The 23,293-nt window shown below is 34.9% G+C and overlaps 1 protein-coding gene across 1 annotated transcript in view; it reads left to right on the top strand.

Annotated features, from left to right (window-relative positions):
* The first annotated feature begins 2,992 nt into the window (after nt 1-2,992).
* Nucleotides 2,993-23,293, top strand: part of LOC145688344 (SRSF protein kinase 3-like) — a 354,260-nt gene continuing 333,959 nt past the window's right edge. Inside the window, exons 1-2 of the mRNA XM_081762483.1 lie at nt 2,993-3,247; nt 3,348-3,450. Of these exons, the coding sequence (XP_081618609.1) occupies nt 3,217-3,247; nt 3,348-3,450 (134 nt within the window). The 5' untranslated portion in view covers nt 2,993-3,216. The remainder of the gene's footprint in view (nt 3,248-3,347; nt 3,451-23,293) is intronic.

The following is a 23,293-nucleotide window of genomic DNA, read 5'->3' as shown; positions in this document are numbered from 1 at the left end:
CTACACCCGGTATTCTTGTATATTAAATTCTCAAATTAATACTTCTCATTGCTTCAAAATTTAACAAAAGTTATGGGCATGCAAGCATTATAACTATATAAATCGTGTATATTATCAACAAAAAATACTAACAATATCTTCCAGTGCAGATATTAGCTTTTGTTTATTATTATAATGTACACTTGGAATATCAGATAATTATGGAAAAGAGTAACGAAAAGATATTTATTCAACTGCAGCTCTGTCTCACGACTTCATCATACTTGTTAAGCATTTTCCTGCTCTCAACTCGAGCGCTGATTGGCTATCGAATGCTCTTGAATTGGATTGTTTAGAACAGGACCGAAACAAAATTTCTTGAACGAAACTATTAAATTCAAGACAAAAATGACGTCAGTGCTGACGTCTTTTTCATCAAATAGTCTTGAATGGTCTTGAACAAGAGTCTTGTTCAAGCTTTCTTGGATCGTCTACAAGCAGTATTACACATCACATTATTGAATACATAAATTATGGACGAGATTACATTTTCGAGTTAATAACTTACATGATTTTTTGAGACTTTTTAAATTGTCTTATTGATTTTTCAACTAACAAGGCTAAGGGTAAGGCAGGGACCCCTTTTCCCTAGTGCTCCCCTTTACTAGCACTGCGGGACTGTTAGTTAAGCCACTGGTTACTATGAACAGAACGGAGTTTTGAATTAGTTATAACAAATCAGCAATATCCCTAACAGCACAATCACATAGCAGGCATATGCCCATCATGTTCCCTCAGGTACATGGGAATGTGTCCAGTATGTGCCTTATGTACCTCTGAGAGAGAAATCACATGGATGGCAAGTGATAGTCACAGTCTATGTTCGCCCCTAGGCACATGCCTTACATGCACCTGGGGAACGTGCCTAGTATGTTCTAGTTATGTTCCCCATTACGTAAGCGTCAACGAACCACAAAATTATTCCCCCAAAATATGAAATCGCCTATATGCGTAATGTGTTACACTAAGGTGAGTCTAAAAAACACTTTAAGCAAGTAAAAAAAAAATGCACTGGAGGGTGAGCGCGAACCACCAACCTTTGGATTACTAGCCGCGTGGTCTTCTGTCTTGGCCAACGAGGCGATGAAGACAACGTCGCTTGTAGAGAGATAAATTATTGAGGTCTATTGAATTTGGCTAATCAGAGTGCTCCTTTAACCGCGTATATTCGACTTTAACCGTTTGGGATCCGATAAAATCTACTTGTAATGTAATTTTATAACAAAATGAAAAGTGTCTATTTACTTTATTTCATGGTTCTTCCATATTCACTTTCAAATGATCAACGACAGTTGCCATCTAATAAAGTTTATGCGTTTACTGCTTCTACTACACAATCGCTTAGAGAAAGAAGCAACAAATGCATCAAATGTGGGAGATGAATTTAGAACATTAAATGGCGCATGCCTAGCACATCTTGTGCTGTTAGAGTATCTGAAACAGTATGTAGCTAAAGGACGTACCTAGAACATGACAGATATACTGTATGTCCCAAATGACTGTTAGAGTGCGAAACTGAGCTAAGCATATAAATGCTATATTTGTGGTACATAGTTGCAAATATCAATTAGGTGTAACAGTTACTGTACCTAAAACTGTAGGTAGCTGAAGTACATACTTAGCACATGAATATCATATGTGCCAAGTGTCGGGTACCTAAGAAGTATCTGGGACACCTAAATGGCACATGCCTAGCATATCCTGTGCTGTTAGGGATCTTAAATGATTTTGCAGAGGGCAGGGCCCACACGGAAATTTCTGGGTATCCGGGCGGCCCAGTCCGCCTCTGTGGATCAGAATGGACCATCGCCCGGAGCTGAAAATTTTCTCGGACTAATTTATTTTTATTCAATTTAAATTAACCGTAATTTTATTAAGTGAAACTGAAAGCTACATATTATTTTATTGTATTTGCTTTATTATTTCCACTCCCACTTAAATATTGATTACTCACTTCACTGTCTTAAATTTTCTACATCTGCATTTATTGCTATTGAGAGAGTGGCACATATTTAATGGCCTAGGGCGTCAAGTGTGTTAAATATGACCTTGAATGAGGTATTACACTCTATTTGAGGCCCCATTTTCACATTTTTCCCCCAAGGGAGGGATGAAACATCTATCACCGATAGTGTACCAAGTAGGCCTATTTATTTGGATTGTGCAAGTGAAACTTGTAAGATCGTAATATTATTACATCCTGTCATCCGTTACTCTTCACGATAACTCTTGAACGGATGCGATTTATTATTATTATTATTATTATTATTACTATTATTATTATTATTATTATTATTATTATTATTATTATTATTATTATTATGCAATATATAGCTTGAGCGATTGTCTGGGCCGTATTTGCTAATGGCCGATAAAGTCAATCCGTTAACATTTTCATGGGTAACGACGACTTTAGCAGTGGCTATTCATATCCCATTTTCTATAGAAAAAAGGTGTATAATTCTAGAAGCTTTATATCGCGCTTCTAGATGGCAGTAAACCTCCTCCAGTGATTGACATCTAGTGGACGAAATTCAAAGTTTTAAAAATATAAATATGTACTTTTTGTGTGATAATTTTTTTAAATGTTGTTTTGCAATAATAATAATAAATTTTATTGCAGAAACATCTGATAACATAAGATGTATTACAATCGTCAGAAATAAATAGTAAAAAGTTAATTAAAATTCGAATACCTCGAGATAACCAGGTCAGGGAGTTACAATTGGTATTATGATAACACATCAGAAACACATTTATGTTTATTTAATGGGCAAAAATTAGTTGCTTCCCTTCAGGACATTCTGGTGTATAGTTAATGCAAGGTTGCGGAAAAGGAAATTGGTTAGAATTGTATACATTATAGGCCTACTGAACAGTTCGTTTGATTATTTTCTTCAACCTGTTACTTGTTGTTGGGGATTTTAATAAAGTATGTTATGAACTGTAAGACTATGTATTTGTCACTTTCGGTTTTGCTGCTTCCATTTGTACAACTCTCTGACTCTTCTGCTACAAAATAGAAGTTTTCCCACACGGTCATTTACACTTGCGCAGCAGCTACTCAGCTGTTAAAGCTAGAAGCATTTCTGCTGCCACCTTGAGGGATACCAAAGAGAGCATTATGAAAACGCCATAATATAGTTTCTGTGCGATTCGTCGCGAAAATCACAAAAAATGAGTACGAAGAGTGATGTCAATCGAAGGGGTAAGTTCTCGGGAATATTGTTAAGAAGATAAAAAATAATAATAATGTTGCTCGTGCTCTGAAGAAGAAATTTGCTTACACGTAGTTGCTTCTCTTACAGTGCTCGCCATTCAAGCTAAAAAGAAAAGACACCGAAATGCGAAGGGCAAAGCTAAAAACAGAGAGCAGAATGGTTCGTCTAGGCCCTATTCTAACAGAGTGAGGTAAGTGTACGACTTAAATTAGTAAGTTAACGCTAGGAGTGCTGATGAGACAGGCTCGTGCTACCTCTGCAGTGCATAAAAAAAAATTCAGAGCGAAACGTGTAGTTTAAAGTACAGCAATGCGTTGACAGATAGAGGGTCAGAGTGAGAGGATGTACACACGTTTATTTCTCTGTTGGGAGCGAAATAATTGTACATGAAACATGCCAGAATAATAATAATAATAATAATAATAACATGCGAAGTGAAGGCAGTTTTTTTTGTCTGTGGAAAATAATTTTTAAAAAATGTGATTCTCGTCGTAGAGTCAATCATTGTTTTGACGTTTTCATACCCCTAATGTTTGCTGTCAGAACCGAGCCATCGATGTAAATTGTTCAGTATAAAACGCATCATTTCAGTTTCATTTTATTTCTTTCTTTGTAAAACTAAAAACTGACGTTTTGAAGAAATTGTAGTCTAAATAGGTGATTTTTAAATGTAAAGGAACGAGATTTTACTGCATGTAGAGACTCGTTTCCCAATTTAAGTATTCTTTTATTATCATTATTTCTTTTCATTTTGGCATATCCTGTGTTAAATTTCGAATAAGAATTGGGCATTCTATTTGTGCGAATATAAAGCTATGCCTCAGAAAAAGTGAACGCACTTCTGCATTGCTAGGAAAGCTTCAACATGAAAAAGAGACTTATTTGCTTAATTCTAGTACTAGTCTGCTGTAATTCTGTGGCGGTACGTAAAGCAGTGGGGCTCCCCAGAGGTTTGTGTTCAAAATTTTTGAACGTGACTGCGCGTGTCTAATTATTTCCCCGACTATTTGATCCCTTTCGAACCAGGTTTTAATTTAATCGTGTATAAATCGCCTGTTGTTTTTCAAGAGTGACATAACTCAAAAATCACCCTGATTGACTTATGGATAGAAAATGGAAGCTAATGTTGTCTATCTCTGGTAAAAATTTCACAGATGTGATTCCAAAACTAGGCGCTAGAGAGCACATTGTGTCGTTCTTGTGCCCATTTGTTTTCATTGCATATTGAAACTTTCAAACGCTTCTCCTGAAAGTTTAGGAATTTTGAGTTATGGCATTCTTGAAATAAAGACGGTTAAGTAGCTAAAACCATGTAAATTAGTTACCCTAGTGACAACAATATCTGGTGTCTGTCTAGAGCACCAGATATTAACTGACATTCTTACAATGAAATATAACACGTTAAACTGTGCACATAGAGACTGAAAGTGTTAAGATGATGATTATTGTGAATTGCACGGAATACACGATCAATGCACAAAATTAGGATTTTAGCATTTGTTTTGCTGCAGCGGTCTATAGTCAAGTTACATACATTTCATTTTATTCAAGGACTTGTCTTACTGTCAATAAATTCGAACCTTTACATATTAACTTGAAAATATTAGTTATCCTTAGTTTCGTTTCTCATTTTTGTTTTAACACAATTTCTAAAATCATATCGAAATAACGCGTTGAGCACAAAATCAATTATCACTGCCGTAATGTAGGATCTTATCCTTTATTAAAAATTAAGAAGTTATGTTAGAAATCTGTTTTGATCGTGCGATTTCAATCATACTAAATTTTGATAAGCCATGTTTATATGATAAAATTCATACTCAATACTAGCTAAGAACTGTTCAGTTGAGAAATTCTATTTATAACAATCTTCAACTCAGTGAAATTGCTGGTCTATTCCTCTGGAGTAGAGAATGTGGCACACAATTTATGACAAGAGATCGCTGGTTTCATTCCTCATGCTAATAAGTTACGTTTGTACCTATTTCCCGCAGCAGTCACTCAGAAAATCTAGTTGGAATTAGTAAAATTGGCAGCTAAAATAAAGGATTAGTTTAAAATAACAGTATGATACTTCAGTGATGTCCTTTATATAGATTGCTTTCTAAGGTAATAATAATAATAATAATACAATTTAATTGCAGAAACATCTGAGAGCATTAGATGTATTACAATCGTCAGAAATAGGTAGAAGTTTAAAATTTTAAGGTTACATATATAACATACCATAATGTAAACACAGATCACTGTATAACAGACGAATATATTTTAGCTATCGATTTGGAGTTGAATAAAATGACAAGTATAGTTAACGAATTTTTCGTAGAGAGCAATACTGCACGGTAATCACGACATGAGTACTTTCACTTCTTTATAGTACGTGACTAGGTCAGAAACTACTGTTACCATTTGTAATTGTTTTTGCATTTTTAGATTTTGTAGCTTTTTAACTTTCGTGGTTGCGAGCCCGTAGCGAAAGAATAAAACAACATGCCGAAATCTTCTAGATGTGGGGGTATGACTTAAATTCAACTTCATACATACCATGAAACAACTGTTAAGTTTCAGGGAGCTGAAGGTGTTTGAGCCGCTCTGGTCACCCTTAGCTAGGGACCTGCGTTGCTGTTTTGTTGCAAATTTCGATTTATGTATAACTGTTTCACAGACCACATGTATAAGAAAAACAGTAACACAATATATTCACGATTTGTGTAAGGTTGAGAGGGTCGGGGGGGGGGGGATAGACGACTTTAAAGCAATGTATTCCCCATGCATGCATGAATCCCATGATGTTACAATCTTATTTCTTTTTATCATGTTCTCTGTATTTTGCAACTTGGTATTGCTTTGTTATTTATGTTAAGTTAATAAAGTTTTCTGAATTGTAGTCGGGGGCAATATGTAGACTTAAATATTTGCACTTATTGCCAAGACTACAAAACTTCTATCAGTAATGAAGGATGAATTTTATAAAGTTTAGTTTAGTTTAATGTATTCCAATGTTAACAAGCATTTTGTAAATTAAAGTGACTATTTTATAGACACAAAATAGACAATTGATGTATTTCATATTTGTAAGAGTTTAATTTATCGTACAGGTTTGTTCTGTTGTGGTTTGTTTTTATCACGAGATTGAGTCAGTAATGTTCACAGTGCGACAAGTGAAATGTAATAAAGACGTGTCATAATTGTGGTAATTTTGAAATACATCTAGGTGAAGGTAGGTTTAAAATCGGAATTTCTTACTCCTATATTACGATTATTGCCTATCCATGAATGCATGAAAGAAAGGAAGAAAAAAAAAAAAAAAAAAAAAAAGAGTTACCGATGTAAAGGTTAAGTGTGACAATTTTTGTCCTTAATGTTGTATCGTAGAAAAGGAAAATTTCTTACCGTATGTTTGTATAATTATTTAGGTTTCTTCCTCTTGCATACGTTTTTTTTTTTTTTTTTTTTTTAATCGAGAATATTACTTAATACTTCATTTATTGTAATTTTCAAACTAATAATAATGTACCTGTTCGATTTCTTGCATTGAGAACTTGTTTATTACGAAAGTGCTTAGTTAATTGCAGAGGGACATGCATACATATACAAAGGTCGGTCAGGAATAGTCGCACACTGCCCTGACTTTGGATTTAGTTTTATAATATATATAAAACTAAATACACAGGTTCATTCATCAACATTTCTCCGAAACTATTAGACGTAGAACTTTGAAGTTTTGTACAAATGTTCCCCTTTAATCCTAGGCAGTAGTTGATACGATGAGAGACTGCAAAATGAGACCCCTACGAGAGGATAACAGAGTTCGAATGATTTGTCGTTCGCCGTATCTCCAAAACTGGTAGGCGTAGAACTTGAAATTTTGAATAACTATTCCCCTGGGACCCTAGGCTGTAAATAAGACGGGATTTTACGAAGTGTGGGCTCTAAGAGAGGATAACAGGGCTTATTTTTTTCTTTGGGGGGGGGGGGGGGGGATTTCGACAGTTCTTCGAAGCTATTAGGCGTACAACCTTGGAATGTTGTATAAATGTTCTTCTTCCAGTTTAAGCTGTAGTTACGAGTTTTTTACTAAAGCCAATCAGGGGATATAACGGGTCCTAGTTGATTTTGTTTTAATCTCCGAAACTATTAGGCTTAGAATCTTTAAATTTTTTATAAATGTTCTTGTACTCTAGGCTGTAGATATGGCAATATTTTGCAAAATTCGTCTTCTAAGGCAAATAAGAGAGCTTGTATGATATTTTGCCGTTCGACGATATCCAAAAATATAAGATATGTTTTGTATAAAAGTTGCTCTTAAACTCTAAGCTGTAAGTAAGATTTTTCTTTTGAAATGCGGTCGTATGGGGGAGAGGGAGCTTGAATAGTTTTTGCTGTTGTCCAGATCTCAAACTATTAGGCATAGGACCTAATAGTTTTTGTATATAAATATTTCCTTTGCACCCTATACAAGAAAATAAAGAAGGGATCTTGAACATTTTCTTAGGATTCTACCAAATTTTAGGAACTTTTGGGCACAAGAACTTGAAATTTTGTACAAATTTGCTGGTTGAATCTTAGGCTGAGGAGAGAATGAAATTACACGAAACGTGAAATAAAGGGAGAAGGCGAGCTTGGGATTTTTTTCTTCTTCTCTGCTCACCAGATTCCCAAAACAGTTGGGCACAGGTAATTGAAAGTCTCAAAAATATCTTCCTCAGACTCTAGACTACGGATAAGACACAAAGTTCTGAAATTCGAGATCTAAGAGGGCGGAAAAGGAGGATAAACCTATTCTTGGTCTAGGAGGTTAAAAGTTTCTAAGACTGAGCTTTGAGTAATTCTGTTCCGAGGCTTACGAAGATTTATTGAAAAGTTTTACATTATTATTACGAAATTATTTGAGACGTTCAGCATAGAATCATAAAATTTGTATGCTATATATTTTGAGATACACAATATGAATATCTCGTATAAGAAGAAAATTTGGCTAATTATCGACGGCGGGGGAAAAGACAGAGAGTTAGTTTCTGGAAAATTCAGTTTCAAGGATGTAAGTTTTGGGTAATAATTTCCACGAAACGGAGAAAATCTTCCGATTTCGAGTGCAAGAAACCGGTCTCATAAGGTAACTGATGAAACAGGCACCTTTAAACATAGATATTTCGGATTGGCTAAAAATTTTCCTACCGATTTAAATGGATTTGGGTGAATTCACTATTTCCGGATGCGAGAAAACTACTTGATTCAATCTTGACGTGAGGTTTTATTTAGTAGCAGAACAATTAAGTGAGCACTTGTGAGCATAATTTTAGCAAAATTGTTAACAAGTATTTAAAACTAGTAAATTGTATATAGCTTTAGCTTTCATGTATTTCCAATTAACCTTCTCCCATCCGAAAAAACTGGCATTCTGTTAGTGTATATATACATACATATAGTAGTGCCATGAAATTTTGTAAACTTCATTGGCTTTCTTCATCTCTCCTATCATTCTTTGCAGACCGTGAAAACATGTTGGTAAAACACTTCCGATTTGCACAATAAGCTTGTTGTTACTCCGATATGCTATAAATGTTATAACGCTTTCCTTGAACATACCTGTATGCCCCATAAATTGCCCTGTGTTCATGATTATTTCAGAAGATCTTCCGTTTGTGTGTATATATATAAGGGGAGAGTCATTTAATACAAAGTGAGTCATCATCATCATAGGTGTTTTACCCTTATTGGCAGGTCACTTCCGCAGTTCAGAAGCTTCCATGCACCACGGTCTTCCGCTAACCTCTTTGTCTTTACGTATGTTCTTTCAGATTTTATGTCGTCCATTAATTGTATCCTCCTTCGCCGTCTCTCTCTCTTTCCTGCCACCAAACCCTCTAGCACGTTCCTCAGGATACAATTTCTTCTCAGGCTATGTCCCAACCAGTTTCTTTTCCTCTTCTCAATATCATCTAAAAGTGTTCTTCTCTCCCCAACCATTTCTAACACCCTCTCATTCGTTTTCCGCAGAGTAAAAGTACTACTGCAAAATTACTGGTAACCAATGTTCAGTACAATTGAAGATAATACCCCGGGGGAAATTTTCTTCCTGACCTACTCCTGAAATCACCACTTGTGGTTATGCATCTGTTTACTTGAATGAACGTGTCCACGGCTGTCACGTTTTCCGTATTTGGTGGATGGTATGAATCTACTGGAACGTGACTGTATACACTAAAGTTACCACTTTCAAACCTGACAGTACTCATCACGATCCATTGTGGTATTGCCATACACTTCCAGGAGTTTCTGTGAATTACTAGGATTACGTTATCGCCAGATTTGTGGAGGCAGTTGACTGTTACTGACGTGAGTTTTGTCCAGGGTTGGCAAAAACCATGGTTTTTATTGAAAAAAACAAAAAGACCCGGTTTTTTGGGTTTAAACCAGGTTTTTCTGGTTTAAATAATTTGCTCTATGTATTTATATTACATATGGACAGAAATAAGTTTGTTTCGCCTTGCTGTTATTATGCAACAATAGGGTTATGCTGGAAGGGATCACATAAGCTTAAAGCGGAATCCAAGGCGCTTCTCGCCTTACATCCGAGAGAAATTGTCCTCCATTTGGACTCGAAACCGGGACTAATTGGCCACAAATGCAGTGAGTCAGCCGACTCACTCACGAAGGACTCCTGATAAAAATACGCTGTACTGATCTTTACTACTTGTTAATATAATTGTCAAGAATCATTTCAGGACAAAAAGATAAATAGTTGCACAAGGGAAACCATTATACAGAATTACATATAAATCGGGGAAACTCCCGCCTTAGCCATTGGGAAAATTCTGTTATTACTTTAAATGCAAAGCAAATCCTGTTATTGCTTTGCCTGTAAAATCTAAGGTCAACGTATCATAATCAGTACGCTAAAACTGAGGCATTAAATTCTAAATTTAGTATGTAGATATCATTCAATAAAATTAAAACGAAGTCCAATCCAAGCTAATGTTGGAAGCTACGTAGGCAGTCGATAAATTTTGCCAATGTCTATCAATACATTTAGGCAACCTTTGCTTCTTTATAAAACAAGCATTCAGGCAAGCAAACACATACAATTTGCCTTCGTTTCGTATGTTTAGGTTTAACATCTTTATGCAATACCGAGGTTATAAAGAAGACTTTCGCTTTAAAGTGACATCCAAACCGCTACTTGGTTTACACATGAAAGAAGGGTTGTGGTTCGACCGAGAATTGAACATGGGCACCTTGATTAAAAGGTGAAAAGGAGATAAAACTAATGCAGATGGTTTGATATGTAGAAACGTCACCAGGAAGTTCACACGATTTAAAGCATTTTTCGTTCTATTTTCTTTTTGGTTTAAACTAAGTGTTTTTTTTGAAAAGCAGCTGGTTTAAACCACCTTGGTTTAAACCAGCCAACCCTGGTTTTGTCACCACGTGCCTGAAAAAAGAAGAGAAAATGTTACTAGTATATTGATCAATTAAGGTATATATACGTATATATGAACTTCTTTACAAAATTTTATCCTCTTATCAGAGCAAATAAAATAACTACGGAGAATTGTGCATTAGTTTTTGACCAACCTTTATATAGGCCTATCAGCGTTTTTAGATTTTGCGTTGCAAATTGCTAAACAGATTCAAATCTGTGTCAAAAGTTTTGTATCGCAGGGTAGGAAATTGTCATGATTATGTTTTTTAAATCATATTTTCTGTTTTATGTAAATAGGAAATAATTTTTTCTGTATAAGAGATAATAATGAAACGAAAAGCAACATAAAGAAAAAGTAATGCCAGTTTTATTTTTTAAAGTTCTTTAATCTATAGATTATCTAAGCTGGTAGCAGATTTTCAATGCTACAGTATCGAGTTTTCTATTAAGTGCTGAATCCGTAACGCTATCACGAAACTGAGAGTTGAAATTATGCAGTCCTTAATTTTTACGATAAAAATATAGTAAATTTGGTCTCAAGTGTTCATATCCTAACTAATGTAGTGTAATGCTACTCGAATCCAGTTCATTTTCTCACTTTTCTGAAAGCTGTAAACTAACCACTACTTTTCTTTCTTCATTTTCAATGGGAAAGAAAAGGGCCTAGAAAAAATATTTCTGGACCAAATCCTGTGTAACGAATAGGTGCGTCATTTATGAATTTTTTACCACAGATTGAATCAACTGTGGAAAGATAGATGGGCAGAAAAGAGAGTAGTCCTAAAGTCCGGTGTTTTTCTGGTGATCTGGTTTCCGAAACGTAAGATGGGGTCTTGCATCTCGAAGTCTCATTAAGGCCCCTTATTTCCAGGTGCAATATAATGTCAAAGTACTCGGTATCTTTGTCTTCAGTTTTACTTCAATCTCCAGAATATGTTGTAGTCCGTAAAGGATTGGTTTGCATTACTGAAAACCTAAAATATACCTAAAAGATTTTCAAGTTAGAGGATATTTATCGCTAAACATTTACTAATATATGTAACGTCGAAAGAGAATCATTCTGTCTTGAAGGACAGACAATAAGTAAATACTATTTTGTGTTCCAGAAGTAGTTTGCCCCGGTCATGAATTCTGATCACAATTGTATCGCATGTTGCGGTGCAATATTTTGTTTGCATCGTATTCTATAATTTTGTGTTGCAAACTGCGATGCGATACTACTTACAAAAAAAAAAAAAGGGGAAAAAAAAGCTGATATATAATTCAAAGTAAAGGCAGGTAATGTAATATAATTGGCTCACAGAGAACCTTTGTTTTGCTGCACTCTGCTGTTTGTTTCATTTTAACATACTTGTCGATAGCTTTCAACGCTCAAGCGTGTTTTCTTCAGTTGAGCATGAAAGTCACAGAGAAAACGGTTCGTTATTGAAGAGACATTTTATATGATGGTTACGAACAAAATCACATCTAGAATTCCAACTTTCGAAATTAAGGTGGAACGGCGTCGACAGTGGTGTGAAGAAAAATAAGGGCTAAAGTCTTGTCTGTCTCAGTATGTCATATGTAATGACTTACTGTGTCGTATATAGTATGTTTCTCCGGTTCAGCCTGGTAGATCTGAAAGGCTGAATAAACTTGGCAGACAGGTAGTTCGAATGAAATACGTAAAGCCGATGAACACTTCAACAATTTTCAAACTCAAAACAATACTGAGAACCTCATTAAAGATATATTACTACATAGTTATTGATTTATTGCATATTGCTTGATTTTAGATTGGCGTTCATGTCAAAAATTTAGATATTTCCTTCGTAATAACGTTGGTTACTTGGTCGTTTATCACTTTACACAGATACTGTACCCGATTTTTAGTTTCAGCTGTAACTGGCGATTGATGGTTAGTATTTTTGTGGTACTGGGAAGAGGTTAATTAACACTTTCAGCCCGAAGGCCATTTAAATTTTTAAAGCGTTCAATCCGGCACTTTTTAGGGGTAATTTTAAAAATGCATATCTTTTTTTCTGCACATGCTTTTGGTTCAAAAATTACCACATGCAGAGATAAATGAACAGTTTACTTGTATGTGAAAATTCAGAGACCTACCTTTATTTCAGTCAGTTTGGCATCTCTTCGAATATGATATTGAATTTGGGAGTTTTTACAACAACGTAAACTTTACATATAACGTACACACAGTCACAAAATTCTATCCACAAATATAGATATAACTTATAGTACACGTTCTGCATAACCTAGATTTTCCAATACTTTTCTTTTGTGTGTTATAATTCGAAATAATTTCCTACACACAGCCCAACGTCACTTTTTGGGCAATAAAATGTAGTCAGTCCAATACTTTTCTCGGTCGGAAGAAACTTTGCATCTTTGTCCTGCACGAGCAGCATGCATTGACGATGCAGATACACGGTATTTGTAATGACCGGTCGCCACAAGCCTCCCACTAGACGAAGACCGGGATAGTTCACTGATCTCGAGACCTGCATCACTCACTAGTCCTTCCGCCAACTCTGCGAGAAATTTTCTGAGTGGTGGTTTTATCACCATCTTTTTTGTGTAGAGAATGTACGTGTTGGCGATTGCCAGATCAAATAACCGAAAGAAAAGTTCTTTTCAGCACTTTACCGATTTCCTTCGAAAACTGTAGTACGACAGCATCTGATCCAACTTATCGACTCTGTGTTCCAATAATCACGTAGAGACGGTTTACGCACAAGACGTGTGAATCACTATCGCAAAAAAATTCGTTAGTTCTAATGCAATTACGGGTTTTCATTTCGCGAACATTGATTTTGTTTTCAGTCGACTCTTTTCTTTCATCCTCCGAATTTGCTGCTGTGCGTATCCGTTTGTCTCTCTTGAAATAATATCAAACACGTCTGTACCAAAAAACAACTGAAATATGGCAAGTGCTGAAGTTTCGCCATGAGCACTGACACTTATGCCGGGTTTTCCGCAGAAAACAGATTTTGTAGTTTGCTGAATATTTGCAGTCCATCCCAATTTTTAATCTGTGTCCATACAGCGCACCCGTTTCCGAATAGGGGAACTACTGCCTCAACATCAGAAGATTCGCTGCCCCCGTACTCCGATACGCCACTGAAATCGTCAGTATCGTAAACATCCAAATCGGAATCGTACACAAATTCGGCAATTCTATCTTCACTACGCGCTAATGCTGCAAATTATGTTGTTTCTGCACAATGCCTTTACTTGTTGATGGAACATTCATTTTTCAATACCCCGAAATTACCAAAGAAAAATACGAAAAATAGCCCGATCACGACACCGTCAAAATTGATAGTGTTCTGAAACATCACATCTGAACAATATACATAATCACTAGAAGTCAAAAAAAAAAAAAAAAAAAAAAAAAAAAAAAGGATAAAAAAATAGAGCTTTTATTTGTGATTGTGCTTGAGAATGTGACCTGACTGGGCACAAAGAAACGATTATCAAAACGCGTTCCTCCTACACTGAGACGCAATTTATGTGTTGACAGAAATTGCAGACTAAACAGAACACACACACATAGGGTTACCTCCATACGACTCAGGAAGGAACCACGAAGGGATTACAAGTCCAGCTGACATCAAGGTCATCACCAATTTTTTTCTCTTTAATTTTTAAAGGCCTCGTCATATATGTATGACAATCGGATTCAACGTGATTTTAAGGCCGTCATAAATATATGTCGGTCGGATCGAACGTGTTAATATCAGGCATAATGAAAACACTTGTGGTGCAAGAGCACAAAGATCTGGAAATATGCTGCAAAATTTTGAATATTTCTACGAAGTCTGCAAGCTCTAAACATTTTCCTTGTTGTTTCTTACCTAACAATTGTGCAACTCGTTAAATAAGTTACTTGAATCCGGAAGACGTGAATGTAGTGTTTGCGGTCAAAAAATTAAACTTTTCTTCCTAAAATGAGCACTACGAATAGTACATTTAGATCAGGAAAAAAAAAAAAAAAGTTTATCGTAGGAAAAACTACAAAAATAACTTACGTCGTTAGCCTTGTGTGAGTGATAGCATATAGGAAAAAAAAATTGATTTTTTGAGTTTTAACGTAGTTTTCTTTCTTTTTCCAGATAACGAAATCTGAACATTTATATTTTAATCTTTGTAGATAATCGTGTTTTGTAGTAGAAAAAGTATATCTGGTGATAATGTACGCATAGTGAATATCTGAATTTTCAGGGCCCTTCTTTATTTACATTTTCTGAGTCATTGAAATTTTAATACATATATATATATATATATATATATATATATATATATATATATATATATAATATACTTCTTCTACCTTATTGTGGCTTTTCGGTGTTTTATGTCCACGTTACCTACTTGAACATCGGTTTCAATTGACTCCGCTGTGGGTACAGTACGATGGGCTTTATTTTAAGTTACTCTCTCGGCAAATTTCAGTGACTTCCCTACTATATTTTCAGTTAAGTAATCTGGACTGGAACGTTGTTGCATTGCACCGAAGCTTCAATTCTAATTGCTATTCTGAAAAAGGTGTTAGTGGAAAAGTTACCGACATTTGCTGAAAGAATGAGAAGGGCAATTTTCCATTTAAATGTATGATTGATCTCATTTTTACAGAATTGAGAATGATGGTTTACCTTCAAAAAACTATAATAAGGTCATACTAGATGACTGTAATGAAAATAAGTGTATGTCGTAGTTAATGTAGAGACTGTGTTCTTTCAGATTATCCTTACATAACCCAAATTGTTTTATTTGTGAGTGAATCCATAACGGATCTAACGATTTATCCAATTGAGCTAGTAGAATGGGCTTAATTGTGTCGAGTGTAGCGGAAGCGAGTTCGTATCCCATCTGTTAAATCTAAATGCATCGGACAAGTGAAGAGGTAGACGATTATTCGAAAATTAATTCAAAAATTATGCTACATATATAACTTATCGAGTGTAAAATTGTCGTTCCGTTTCTTAGAAATCCAGATCTGTAGAATATATTGATGTTAGGGTACTAGAAAGAAGTGTTTGAAGAAATAAACGAATGAAATTCTTTAAGAATTGAGAGACAAGTTGGGTAGTATGCAAAAAGAATTAGTCTCAAAATAACCAATTAAATCCATGAATTTCTTTTCGTTTATTAAAAATAAACATGAAAAATAACTGAGAACATGCTTGTAGTAGAATTTTCCTTTATTGCTTAATCTGTTAGTTTAGTCCGAAGAAAATTTTTTCATTATGAAGAGCTTCTCTACAATTCAAATGAAATCCTTACACTTCAAGAGGTGTAGAAATTCATATAAGCGAATTCAATTACAAGATTAAAATTAGTTTTTTCCTTCAAAAAATCGTCACTTTATAATTTTGAATGGCACTTTTACACTTTACCAGGTTAGGGTAGAAGGATCATAGTTACAGAACAAGAGAAAATTCCATTACTTACTTTCAGATGTGATTGTACTATCAGCTTGAAGAATGTTGTAATAAGTCTAACCAGTTAATACTAATTTACTTTATCTTGCATGTATATAAAAGAATATGTTTTGAACCCTTTTAGGGGAGAGTTTTAAGCGATTATCGTGTAAGCTCTTAAATTTTGTGTCGTTTAAATCTGTATATATTTAAAAGTAATGTTGTGGCATTTCTACTGAGAATGTCAGGATGAATTGCCCAATTTGTTTACAGATTCCAAACATTAGGAAGTTATATTGAAACTTGTCCGTCCGTTTTAGATATTTGGTCAAACGCATTTCTAGAAGGAACAGTACTTTTAAACGGAATCTTTTTAATGGGTAGCAGTGTATTACATCTTGTATTTTCTACTAAAATTCCATATATTCATCGCTGTACTTAACCTTCCAAATTCATATATTTCAAACAATTTTTTTATGTTTAATCTGTAGAGAAACCAGCAGTTCTGCACAATCACTACAGGATGTCAGATTTATCAGAAAATTAAAAGTGATTTACTTTCTTATAAAATTTTCTTGAGAACAGAACAGGAATACAACAAGCAGGAACTTCTACTCATGAAAAGAAATGACAAACTACTTACACAGCAAATCTACCGGAAACAGAAGAATCCAAAATTTAATGTCTTTGAACCATCGAAAGTTGTTTAAGAAAACTTAGAATTTGTGTCCTTATTCCTAATCCTCGTCCATATGGTACATGAATCAAAAGTAGTCCCACTTAAATTTATATTATTTCTGGGCTCTTGAACGATATATTATATATTTACAGTAACCAGGTGTTTAACATTCAAAACGCGTTATTCGATATAGTTATCGCGTGGGTTTGTTCCTACGTAAAACTGTAGATCTACATCTTGTATCGCCTTGGATCTTAAAAGCTATGAGCTCAGACAATTATGTTTTTCAAGACAGCACCGTATGATTGAGAGTATATTGAGGCTTAGACCTTCACACTGAAAATCTCAAGTTTACGCTGCTTAAAATAGTTCTTTTAAATTTTGATAATGAACATTTTTTCAATAAAATGTTCTTTTTTTTTTGGGGGGGGGGGGTGGATCAGGACTGCCAGCAATTAGTAGCGCGTAAAACTAAGGCTTTGACACTCATATTGGTCGTTTTCTATATTTTTACATGTCTCCATTTCATCCCCCTTGTGCTAATGGGAGCTGAACTTGTGAAAATGTAACGAACTGAATGGCATTGGGAGTATCGCTTTTTATCTGAGCGCCTCTGAAAACTATGAATTCAATGAAGAAATTTTGTTTCTGTGCGATAAACCTTCGGGTTCCATTAACCATTGACTGAGTTATTCCAACATGCATGCCTGCATGCCTTCTTACCTTGTGCAGTAATGATTATTTGATTATATATAGTCAGATCTATACATACATACATATATATATATATATATATATATATATATATATATATATATATATATTTGAAAATCACTATGTTTGTGACTCTAAATCTCTAAACCACTCGACCGATCTTGATCAAATTTTCAACATACATGAGGTTCAGATCTGGAAACATTTTTGTAATTTCACTTTAACGATAAATCCTAGGGGGCGGGGCGGGGAGGGGAGGGGGACGTTTAAATAAAAACTAATAAAACCTAATAACTTTTGAACCACCCAACCAATCTCGATCAAATTTTCAACATATATGAGGGTCTGGCCTTGGGTGTTTTTAGTCTTCTCACTTTAACGAGCCAACCTAGGTTAGAGGGAGATATATGTAAAATATAAAATTAAAATAAAAATGGATGCCTTTGTGACTTCACTCTTGAACCTCCGACCGATCTCAATCAAATTTTCAACATACATGAGTTTAGGAGCAGGGATTACTTTACACTATTCACTTAGACGATGCAACTTAGGGAGGGGGAGGAGGAAAGAAATTTTAAAATGATAAAAAAAAATGACCGATATTACTGTTGAATCAATAGTTTTCGGGGTCGATGAGAGAAACAGTGACACTTCTGATACTGTTTCAATATAAGTTCAACCCTGATGGTTGGGGAGGGGGATGGTACAACGTAGGGGAGGGGGTAAACATTTAAAAATGATCGAAAATGACTAATATTAATGTTGAGTCCACAGTTTTAGGAGCTGAGATTAACAGTGACAATTCTGATGCCGTGTGCCGCAGCACAGAGGAGAGGCAGTGGGAGCTATATATTATAATAATAATAATAATCGAAAATGACCAATATTAGTGTCTAATCCGTAGTTTTCGGGGTCATTCAGGTGAACAGTGACATTTCCAATCCGATTTAAATCCAAAATCAGCCCCAAGACTAAGGGGAGAGGGAGAAAGAGATATATAAAAATGATCGAAAATGTCCACTATCATTGTCGAATTTATAGTTTCCTGGGTCGTTTAGAAGAACAGTGATACTTTCGATCCGGTTTAAATTCAAATTCAATCCCGCAACTTGGGGGAGGGGGAGGAAGAGATATTTGAAAATAATTGAAAATGACCGAGATTAGTGCTGACTCCACATTTTTGGGGGTCGCTGAGATGAACGGTGATACTTAAGATGCTATGGCCCGCAATGTGGGGAATATATATAAATGATCGAAAATTACCAATGTTAGTGTCAAATCCATGGTCTTCGGGGTCACCGAGACGATCAATGATCTTTCCGATGCTGTTTGAATCAATGCCATTAAAAACGAAAACAGCATATTTCACAGGTACTAAACACTTGAGATTCGGAGTTGTGCATTTAAATTTTCATTCCAACCCAGCGAAGCGGGTAATATATGCTAGTAGTTATATATGTATAAAATTCTGTTATTTGAAAATATAAGAACATCTTTTGACGTCATACTGAATTTAATACGGCATTAATCTCATAACACAAGACGATAATAATATTTGAACAAATTGAAATAACGTAAAAAATAATGTTGCCATTGAATTTTGGGAATTTTTCTCATCCAGTTTAATCCTGTGCCATTTGCCCCTTTTTATTTAGAAGGCTTTTTCCAATGTTCCGTATAGCGGCCGTGGTTAAACAACCCCGCCCCCAAGGATAAATCTACTTATTGTTAATGTAGTTTAAGTAAACGAAGACTGAGAAAGAAATGTAGGTACTGTGTAACATTTCGATATCGTAACAAAAATTGATTTAATATATATAAATTTAATATATACGCATTATTATTATTATTATTATTAATAATAATATTAATAATAATAATTTCTTGGTTGTTGTGTCGCAGCATATTGGATCAGTAAAGATGGCCATTCTTTTCTAAGAACACAAAAGACAAATCTGATTTCTATTATTCTGTAAGTTGGCTGCTTGTATAGATAAAACAATATTATATGGAAACAACGAAGGCCAAAATGAGCCAGTTTTAGTATATGTTGTTATATTAAATTGATACTGATTGTGAATAAGGTACACATATTTGACAGGAAACCGTACACTGTGTAACGTTTCGACACTGTGTAACGTTTCGCAGCAGTATCCTTGTCAGACAATACCTCCAAAAAATACATGAAATATAATAGCCTGCAGGGCCGCACTGCAACCTAGGGGGCCTCTTGAAAGTACTTCCTAGGGGGCTCATATACATGTATGTGCTACCCCCTCCCCAAACATGTACGTACTGCGTAATGGCAGTACGTACAACTCAAAGCAAATGTATAGCATACTGTACTTACTTTGCATAAGCCAAGACCATGGATCCACAAAGGACTTATTTCACACTGAACCACACAGTTCTTAGGAAAACCCTATGTAGATAAATCCTTTTAAAGTAAGGTGCGAATGAATGAATTTTATTTATTTCTTTTAAGCATTTTTGGCGGGACAGAAACAAAACTGACTTAAAATTGCATCTTCACAAGGCCCCTTATGATGCACTTAACACGCGTTTTAAAATACATAATTTAAAAAGCCACTCACCTGTAACATAATCACTGCTTCTGTGATTTTCCTCTAAAGATACAAATAATTTCCTCTATTTTAGAAAAAGAAAAAAAAAATGTTGAATTTTCATTTTTTGCTCTAAGACTCCATGACTAGGAAGACCCCCAAAATTTTAAAACATACTGAAGACATTTTTACCATAAAAGTTTAAGAGAGATGGCATGAGTCTCTCCTATATAATTCATGGGCCCTTTTGAACATGTTGAGAGAGGGCCTATCATAAAAGTTTTTGATGAGTTCCTTGTATTTTTCGCTTTAGGGCCCCCCAATCGTTTTAATCTGGCCCCGTATATTTTCTATATGGAAAACAACTGTGCTGTAATATGTAAATTATTTTTTAATTACAAGTTATGGCAACATTGGAGATTTCAATTTAGCTTAATACTTCAATATTAGCAAAATTTATCAAGTAGAGTGGGAAATCAGGAATCTTTCAAGGGTTGAATTACGAAAAATGTGAAAGTCTGTTTTCGCAGCATCACGGGCTAGCAATGTTGGTCTGGGATTAGCTGACTGTATTGCCAGTACTTGTGTTATCTTCCTCCGTTCCGTTACTCCCGTATGCGAGGAGTGCGTGACTTGTGCCCATTTGTATATACAGGTCTACCGCTACTTATGAGAAAGGCGGAGGGCCCACTAAAATATTCACCGTCCAGGGCCCACCGGAAAATATCCAGGTTTCCTGCCTAACCAGTATGGCCTTGATCGCCTGTATATATAAATTATCTATGTTACTCTTTATCCATTGCAGCCAGTCTTCTAGCACTTCTAGTTATAATGACCACTTTCTGTCCAGTCACTAATTAAAAGTAAGACTTCACCAGTCAGTCGTTTATGGAAGTATGTGCAAAACAAAGTGGATGTACCAATTAAAGAAGTCCGCATATTATTCATCCTCTTTTTTTATTTCCTTCAATAAGTAGCTTTTTCCATTGTTTGTTAAACACCTTGCCAGTCTCACCTTTTTTTTTTAAAAAATTTCATTGAATAACTTAAAGGTAGTGGAGAATATCAATAATTTAGAAAGTGAGTCAGATAGTGTCTGTAAAATGCTGTTACATCAACTAATAAATGTCTTCAAGATCTTTTGTATAATGCTTAAATATGGGTAGGCCTACCCAACAGTTCTGACGTCATAAACTGCTAATCCAAATTTCTGGTCTATATAAAAAAGTTTGGAAATAATTATTTATTTAAGTGTGTTTTGTAGATCCCATTTGGCTTGCTTCCAAATTTTTGAAAAAGTTACTCCCTACAATTAAAACAAATGGGCTGTACTTACCGAAGTACCTTAGGGGCTAATCCATTATTCCATATTAACGCTTGACCATTCTTTTGACTTGTCTTTCCACTTTCTCACATTGTCCCTGATTTCCTTGAAATTAACTCCCTTAACACATTGTTCCGAAATTAACATCCTTTCTTGGTCAGGTTTCAGTATCCATTTTCCTGTATATGTTTGTGAATGGTATTACATTCTCTTTTCAATCTAATGTCGTCTTTAAGTTGTTTCAGCCTGTCGTCGTGTAACTTCTTCTTTGATCAGTGTACACCGAATTGCCAGTCTTGCAGTTAATTGTAAATAATAGTTTCCATTTTATTAATTAATCTCTCTTTTTCTCTCTGGCTGTTTATGATCTTCCCTCATTTCCTGTAAATCTGATTTTTTTTTTTTTTTTTAACAGAAACTTGATCTTTAAAGAAGTTTTTCCTTAACTCTGTGTAATGCCATCTTTCCCTTTTTACTTTCTTCTATTCTATTCAGCTGTATGTCGAATGTCACAGCACATATGGATACCTGTTTTATGTGACAAGACCCCTTCCCATTTAATCTTTTTGAGCGATATTCAAAATGACGGACAGCAAGATGGCGGCGCGGTGTTCACTTGACAAACTATTAAGGTTCCCAAACAGGGTGGCCCAAGATAGTATAGAGTCCCCTACTGATAAGGTCGGTGTATTTCATATAATTTCTTATTGTTATCCATCAGTTTCTTTATTATTTGTTCTTAAAGCCCTTCTACTTATACGTTAAGCTCGAAACAGCGGAAGAAAATAAACCCATAAGCTAGAATGTTATACTTGATCGATACAGGGGTATATACCTACTTTTGGGCCACCCGATATATATATATATATATATATATATATATATATATATAAGGGAATTTGCGTATTTTTCGTGACGACTATTTACTGAATGCAAATTTTATTACAAATTCCCAATCTCTGGCCCATACAGCAATTAAAACTTTTTGTCCCAGAAGTCTAGAGCAAGTAAACAGATCTATAGATAGTTAAAACAAACTGTAAAACTGAATGTATATCCACTTTCTTGGAATTCTGCTAAGTTTCAATCTCTTTGTACTCTTCTTTATCAGCTATTCAAGCAATAAGGAGCACGTTGAAACTCAAAAATAATAAAAACTTCATGTTATTACGATCCACAATTTAATGACTTCTAAAGAGACAACTACGACATACCGTGCATTTAGTGTTTCTAATTATTTTCAGCCGTCTTAAGACAGAACTGTTTAGTAGTCCGGTAGATGATGGCATGTGTAATTCTCTGTTCGGTAGATATAGCTTGAATACCTAGTAAGAAAACGTAAAAACAGTAATTAGAAACAAATTTCAAGTAGCAGATTCCTTCCCAAACCTTAGTTGTTTACTAATATGAGTATTTGTGTGAACTACAAATGCAATAAAGAATATTGGAAATCTAGGAAGTAAACAATGTAGCATTTGAAAAATGTCTGAGAATAAATTTGTAGGCTGTTCTAGGTTTCTCGCACAACCCAGAGATCTATGGAAGCAGTTCCAGACGTCATACCTGTTGGATAACGATATTTCGCATTTGCAGATCTTCAAAACAACTATTAGCTTATTCAGTAGTATTTTATCTGTATTAAAATGAGTACTTTCTAAAATTATTGTGTTATTAATTTTTCTTCATTATTAACAAATATGTAGAAAGAAAATAGAACTTTAAAAACGTGACATAAAGCAAAAAAAAAAAAAAATATATTGAAAAACCGTTTTTAAGAAAACCGAAAGTTTAACATTTTGATCTACAGGCAGTGACGACGCGGGACGCAAGCTTTAATTTCTTGGGGGAGGGCAGAGACATTTTGGGGATAACTTTTTCTTTCTTTCTTTTTTATACCGAAAATAAG

This window comes from Thermobia domestica, chromosome 6, assembly GCF_964235325.1.
Source record: "Thermobia domestica chromosome 6, izTheDome1.hap1.1, whole genome shotgun sequence".
Lineage (NCBI taxonomy): Eukaryota > Metazoa > Arthropoda > Insecta > Zygentoma > Lepismatidae > Thermobia > Thermobia domestica.
Note: the sequence above shows the minus strand (reverse complement) of the source record. Positions and strands in the feature narration are given on the sequence as shown.